Source organism: Astatotilapia calliptera, chromosome 5, assembly GCF_964374335.1.
Source record: "Astatotilapia calliptera chromosome 5, fAstCal68.1, whole genome shotgun sequence".
Lineage (NCBI taxonomy): Eukaryota > Metazoa > Chordata > Actinopteri > Cichliformes > Cichlidae > Astatotilapia > Astatotilapia calliptera.
Genome location: NC_137426.1, coordinates 11,343,020 through 11,350,652, shown reverse-complemented (window position 1 = coordinate 11,350,652; position 7,633 = coordinate 11,343,020). Strand labels below are relative to the sequence as shown.

At 40.3% G+C, this 7,633-nt stretch overlaps 1 protein-coding gene across 2 annotated transcripts in view; it reads right to left on the bottom strand.

The window, feature by feature from the left end:
* Window positions 1-1,472: 1,472 nt before the first annotated feature.
* cenpp (centromere protein P) overlaps window positions 1,473-7,633 on the bottom strand; it is a 118,619-nt gene continuing 112,458 nt past the window's right edge. For both annotated transcript variants that reach the window (XM_026167225.2, XM_026167227.2), the window contains 3 exons: window positions 2,379-2,458; window positions 2,198-2,289; window positions 1,473-1,779 (listed from right to left, as the gene is read on the bottom strand). In XM_026167225.2, coding sequence (XP_026023010.1) covers window positions 1,649-1,779; window positions 2,198-2,289; window positions 2,379-2,458 — 303 coding nt within the window. In that variant the 3' untranslated portion in view covers window positions 1,473-1,648. The remainder of the gene's footprint in view (window positions 1,780-2,197; window positions 2,290-2,378; window positions 2,459-7,633) is intronic.

The following is a 7,633-nucleotide window of genomic DNA, read 5'->3' as shown; positions in this document are numbered from 1 at the left end:
GGGTGTTCAGGGTTTCAATGCGAAGCAGGGGAAAGTTGCAAAGGCTGCTGGGTAATAATAATAATTATAATAAAAATTACTCTTCTGACAAGCTGAGCTTCATGCTGCTGCTGGTTTTTGTGCCATAAGTGGCTTCTTGTTGTCTGTGTGTGCATCCATGTGCCTAAATGTTCTGGTAGGACTGGAAGCTGAGGGGGGGTGCATGTGAGTAAACTGTTACAGGCTGCGTTCAAGCGGCGGCGATCCATGGACGCAGCCATGAACTCTCAGTACCTCAAACTCCTGAAGAAGCTCGACAGGGTCATGTGACGTTTGAGTAATGATGTGTTCAGGAGCGCTGCAGGTTTTCCAGCAGTGCCAACAGGCTTCAGATAAACTGGTAACACTTGACTTCACTTCCTGCTTCCACTCTCCACCTTCAGATGCCTCCATCAGCCAGTCTGAAAATGAATCACACTAAGAGTCCTCCACACTCCATTCCTCCTCATTGCCTATCAGAAATTCTGTTAAATCCAAACACTAAGCTGGATTCAATCAAAGTCCGGCTCCCTTTGACACACACCTGGATTTTTGGGAGGAGGAGAAGTTGAAGGTTGGAGAGTGGACAGCAGTGAACTGAACCAACCACTGATCGTTTTAAATGTTGCAATGAAGACGCCCCAGGCAGGCAGGCAGGGCAGCGGAGCGCAGTGAGATCGAGTAGTGTCCGGACACCTACACATGTATACCTCTTCCATTGATGCAGAGCAAGTTCTGCATCTCCACAGGATCGAGAACTGAATGTCAGGCAGATCTTTCTAGTAGACCTGAGCCGAGTAATTTGGGCTTCCATCTAATGCAGAAGAAAAGATAATCGGGAATAAACGGTTACCCTCTGCATTCATTTTCACTACAAAGTTCTCATTTTTCACTCTTTACTTCAGCTCGAGTGTGAAGTGGTTGGAGACACTTGGCACCAGTAATAATTCCACTCACATGAAGGTTAAATTAATTGGGATCACAACCGTTGACCAAACTAATCAAGACCCGACTACATGTGCCTGTCTGATGACTTTCTCGCCCCTCTAGCAGCCACTGATGTTTGTTTTAAGATCGAGCTTCAGTGCTGCGTCTGTGAATAAGCGTTAACAGACAGCAGTTTGTCTACAAACTTTCAGCTTTTCATAACTGCCCAATTTTTATTTTTGTTGTAAGATTTAAAGAAGAGAACTAACACTATAACCACTGGACGAGGTTGCATTTATCGATGGCCTCGGTGTGAAGTAAAAATCATACTTTTCGGTCTGTAAACAACCTTCTAACCGTGTCCAGACCGCTTTGTCTCACCCGTTAGCCGCAGCCCTGCTGCTGTCTGAGCGTTGGCCTGCAGAAATATCACAGCACTGTGATACCGACAGACTTGTAATAACTGTGTAAATAGCTGAGAGAAGACAAACTATCAGAAATACAAAAGGTGACACTGCTGTCTGGCATTTTGTATTTAAATTATTTATTTTTGTAAATTTTGACCCGTGAGCTCTGCTGTTACAGTCGTGCTCTTTCTATTGAAATAAAGATTTCTAAGAGACTAAACTCTCGCTGTCCTTCATTTCTGTGACATTAATCTAAAATAGAAAGAAAAAAATATTATATTGGAGGTGTTTCTGTTTTAAGTTTCCTGTGAAAGACTGACTGCTTGGATGATGGACTCCAGGGCAGCTTCAGGTCCCAGAATCCTCAGCAGGCTCTCAAAGGCCTCAGCAGCACCGCCTACAGCCTGAGAAGGGAACAGCTGGAGAGCTGCAGAAACACAAAGATCACAAAACCAAAACTATGAGCTTAACTGCAGGATTTGATAATCAGAGGGAGTAAAGTTAAATGTCACAGTGGAAAAAATCAGTTGTCGGATGAATAAAATGAGTTTTGCTTAACCAAACTACAGTTTTCTGTGATATTTGAGTGGTGCATAAACTAATTATTTATTAAACTGAGTAATAATATTAAGTGTAATCACTGAACGAGGATTTTTTTTTTCAGTAAATGAGCGCAGAATAGTCATGACATTGGATTTGCAACTTATCTCTGCGTGGACGTTATGTTATTTTCTCACTCAGGATCATTAAACATGCTGAGAGCACTCTCTGACTTTTAAGGTAAGAAAACACTTAAAGTGTTTGCCAAAGGGTCAGTTCTGCAGAGCTCAGGATCACCAGCTCACCTCTCTCTGGGATCTTTGTGAGCAGGCTGATCTTCGGCGTCACAACGCCCTCTCTGGAAACGTCAACTGACCAATGAATGAATAACATACAGCTGTAAACCAAAAAGAAAAAAATATGACATTGCATTACAGACAGCTGCATTTTTTTCTGACTGTGCTGGATCATGATGAGAGTTCTTGCCCGGGAAGCTTGGGGTGGTTCAGGGTCATGACCTCTGACCTGGGGCCTCCAGGGAGAGCGATGACAGATGGATATTTATCCTGCAGAGAGAAACAAGTTCCTGCGCATTAAATAAAATTCAATTTGTGTGTTTTAAGTCATCAAATACAACGTCTGGCTTTAATTCTATTTCAATTTTATTTATACAGTGCCAAATCACAACAGTTGCCACAAGGTGATTTATATCGTAAGATAGACTCTTACATAAATACAGAGAAAACCCAACAATCATATGACCCCCTATAAGCAAGCTCTTTGGCCACAGTGGGAAGGAAAACTTCCTGTTAACAGGAAGAAACCTCCAGCAGAACCAGACTGAGGGAGGGGCGGCTATCTGCTGTGACCGGTAAGGGGAGTAAGACAGGACAAAAGACATGGTGTGGAAGAGAGCCAGAGATGTTATTAATCTCTGGCTCTCTTCCACACCATGTCTTTTGTATGACTCAGTGCAGAGAGCTTTATTAACACATAGTGAGTGAGAAAGGACAAATTACAATAAAATCAAAAGCAACAATGATTAAGAAACACATAAATGACTGCACACAGCTTTCCACAGTCCATGCCAAGCATTTTTAAAATTAAAAATATCACAACAGTGCGTAATGATTATATAGCTGCTGTCACAAATGAAGCTAAAAAAAGGCTAAAAAAGCATAAAAACTCAAACTACAATCAAATTATTGTAATTTTATATATAAATTGTCCTCATTATTCAGGGACAATAAATAAATCGGACAGTTTGGTGTTTTCCTATCGTTTACTTGTAGTCACTTAAAGGAAACTTGGTGAAAAGACTGCTTTTCGTCATTTTCAAAGTTGGCCTGCAGATGGCGCTATAACTCCTGTTGTTGCCCTGAACTCTGGGCCTCAGTCAAACAAAACAGAGGTTAGTTGAGACACATTAATCAGTAATAAGGAGCCACGAGGAAGCCAGAGAAGTGAATATTTTCAGTGTGAGGTTGTGTTGTTGTTTCTTTAACTTCGCAGATGAAATGTTGACAAATGAGCGCTGCTTTGCTTCCAGTTACAAAGTTTCCATGTTGGAAACGGCAGCGTGCAAACACGTGTGAACTTTATGAGCTGCGATGATGTGCTAAAGGGACCTGGGGAGATTCTGGAGTGAAACCTGAGCAGATTATAAACTGTAAACCTCGTATATCTTCAGCCTTGAGTCACTGAAGGATCCACTGACGCGCCCAGCCTCCCTCAGGATGTGTTTTCCATGATTATTCAGTTCTTTAGGGAGGGTGCAGCAGGTGAGGGGTGTGTCCAGGTGACTCAGCTAGGAGGCATCTGCAGCTACAGTGTTTGTGTGTGTTGTGTCTTTAATCAGAAGCAGGCTGTGGTATGTTCAACTCCACCTGAACCACTGTGTTAAAGAAGGCTTCAGGATTATACAAAAGGTGCGACAATACAAGCACAACTGCAAAAACAACAGAACCGTTTGTTCCTCTAAGCCAGGGGTGTCAAACACAAGGCTCGGGACCCAGCAAAGACTCCAATCTGGCTTTAGAAATTGTACGTATTAATTTGTTTTTTAAGTTCATACAGCTTTTCCTGCTCATAAAGAGCTCCCCAAAGACAAAGAGGTACTACAAAGTAATTAAGTAGCAGATAATAAATTTAATAACAAATGGTGTTTTTTTTTGTACAGTCTATTACAGAAATTTGTTTTTCTTTACAATGTCAGTAAGGTCAGTAAAATTTATTTCTCATTTAAATCATGCTAACATGTTTCTTTTATTTACAAAAGCAGCATTTTTGTCTTCTATCTTTTGGACAATTAGAAACTAATTTCTGCATCTGCAAGTGGAACAAAATAAAATCTGCTCACAGTCTTCATGTTAAGGTCAGAGGTCATGATTCAACAATAAGAGACTGGGAATCAATGGCACCCATGGGAGAAAACCAGCGATGACCAAAAAGAACACAGAGGCTCATTTCACCGTCAACCCCCCAACAACACAAAACACAACATCATACTGATGACGCCCCACACTTCAGGGAAAATATTCTGTGGTCTGACGAGTGAAAGTTGCACTTTTTGTAAATTGTGAGTCCAGTTACATTATCAAACATGGTGGTGGTAGTGTGATAATCTTCAGGATATGGATGACTTGGATTGATGCAACCATGAATTCTGCTCTTTACCAGAAAATGCTTAAGAAGAAAGTCAAACAAAAAGTTAATGAGCTCAAGCTTAAACTCTGGGTATGCAGCAGGACAATGAACCAAAACACAGCAGCAAGTCCACCTCTGGATGGCTACAATTCTTGATTGCAGCCTATTGTGGCACAACCAGTTATTAGTTTAGGAGGCAGTTAGTATGTTTAAAAAAAAAGAAAAGAAAAAAAGGTAGGTTTAGGTACCTTTTCACCCTTAATAAATTAAATCTTACAAAAATACCCAAAACAATTTAAGTAAAACAAAATGAGCTTGATGATCTGAAACATGCAGGTGCAACAAAGACAGACAAAGAAAAAAGAGACTAGGAGTTGAACAGATACTTTTTCGCAGCACTATAATGAAATACTTGTATACTTTTTTCCCTCTTTTTTACTTTTTATATATTTATCTGGGTGTGTGTAAACAGTCCATGTCTCAAACACATGCACACAGAATCTTGTTTTTTGCACAAATTAAGCTGTGAGCATGATCTCAGAAGCACAAAAAACCCCCCAAATGTTTCTGTAAAATGTAAAAATCATCACTCAAAACTATTCCATCCATTGTGTTTGTGGACACTCTGGAGACAACCATGCTACAGCCCATTTATAATCACCAGTTAACCTAACAGGTAAGTCTATGTGAGGAAGGTGAAAGAAACCCACAGTCACAGGGAGAGCATGCAGACTCCAGACTGAAAGGCTACAGCTGGCCAGAAAATTAAGATAACAATAAAACTACAATAACATTTTTAAACGATAGAGATTTTTGTGTCTTTTTATTGAAAGTGTGCCTAAACCAGGATTTTATTAGGACCACCCGTGCAGTCTTGTGCCAAGAATGTTAATGAGGCGTACACCAAACACAGACACACTTTTCACTAAACCACCACCACCCCACACTGCTATGTTAATAATCTAGGGAAGGAGAACTGAAAACAATTTTCTGTTGTACTGAATTAGATTAGATGGCACAGGTTTTCCTAATAAACTGGATGGTGAGTGTATGTACACCTTTAAAAGACTGGTAATACCTAAAATTCAGTGCTAGAGTTACATAAATGCTCTAAGCTGTGTCATAGCCCCACATCAACACTTCCTACTTGCCGTCTCAATTCATTTTCATGTAAAACATCTCTACATCACAAATAATTTTTCTGGATCATTTTTAATGATCAAATTTGCAGTTTTCAAGTTTATTTATATACGGTCAGTTCACATAATAGTTGCCTTGAGGCGTTTTATTTTGCAAAGACAGAAAATAAGCTCAGTCAGACAAACCTCTGTGACACTTGGTAACAGTGGGGAGGAAGAGCCCCCTTTGAACAGGAAGAAACCTTCAGGTTTTAGTAGTTTAGTTTAGACGTGGATTGTGACAAGTATGCTAACTAAATAATTTCAGTGCGATAACAATTACCATTATTAACACACCCAAGCTTAATAATTTTACTCTCACAGTTCCAAACTGCTTCCTGAGTGCCTGCTTTGCCTTCAGAGTAATAAACAGGCTCCTCTGTACTTATAATGACGAGTTCTGATACCTCAGTGTGTGTAAAAAAACATGTGGTTTGAAGATCAGTAGAACAGTTTCTGGGTTATTCCAGGGGTAGGTGCATAGACAGAGGCCACCCTCACTCACTTCTAGGGCTGCCACAAACGATTATTTTGATAGTCGACTAGTCACAGATTATTTTTGCGATTAGTTGACTAATCAGATCATGCATCCATTGGATGTACAGCTTATTGCACCAGCATGCATCTGCTCTTATATAACTATCATTAGCTTACAGCTTTAAGTGTTTAAGGTATGTGCTAACTAAAAATAAAGACAAGATGAGAGTTTGTTAAATTTTAATGATATTTGCAGATTGTTTCGATGGAGTTTAATCTGCTTGAGGTTTATTCAGCTTTGTAAAAACTATAACTTTAATCTCAGCCAAACCGATTTAATCAGGAACAAATAAAATACTAAAAAAAAGGCAAACAATAACAATTTTAAGTTATCTAAGTGACTTGCATATCATGTTTAACCTGAGTAGCGAAAGATGGCGGTGGGTTTGAAAACTATTTGCCAGGAGTCCGGTGTTCTCACAGGCTCTAGTGAGGCTTGAACCCCGGCTAGCTATCGAGCTAGTGGGTAACAGACGTCTCCGAAAACGTCAGAGCGCTTTTGAAACTATGTGCTGTCTTGATAAACTGAGTAGATATTTGAGGTTTACACAGCTACATTCTCGCCTGAAAATATGTTAATCTATTATTTTGTGACCCAGAAAGAATAATAAGAGTAATATTAAAACTAACTAGCTGCCGCCATTGTTGGAAACTGAGCTGGGCTGCGCTATGAATTCTGGGACAGAGCTTCTTCTTCTTCTGGGTTTAACGGCAGCTGGCATCCTTGTACATGCAGTGCTGCCATCTTCTGTTTCAGTCCGTTATTACACTCTTAAATCCTACTACTTATTCCTGCGTCTTTTGGGATCTTACAAAGCTTCAAACGACGCGTCGACTATTAAATTAGTCGTCGACGTAATCGTGACTAGTCGACTAATCGTGGCAGCCCTACTCACTTCTGATGCAAACCAAGTCATTTTATTCGATAAGCAAGTCTGAAATATGACAGAAACTGCTTGTTTCGGAAAAGAGCTTTAAGGGTTACTCCTAGTAGGGTTTCACGGTGTAAGGAGTTAAATAAATGCATTTCGCTGACATATGAAGTCAGTTTGGCTGAAAGTGTGCAGACACGTCGGGACAGAATCAGCTGTAATGGGACACGAGGAACCTGCAGGGTCTTGTTCTTGTAATGCTTTTGCCTACTGTACGCGTATTACAGATGTTGATGCTGAAGAGCTGACATCTGGATAACAAAAGGGTGGAAATGCAGCTCTCTCTGAGCTCCTTCCTTTTATTTGTCAGTGCAGATGATCACACAAACAGCTGTTGTCTTTAATCGTGTTGATATCAGCCCGTTATTCTACCATGCTGGTGTTAACAGAGGAAAAGTCTTCTGATTATAGAAAGCATGAAAGTAGTTAAGGGAGACACTTGAGTTCA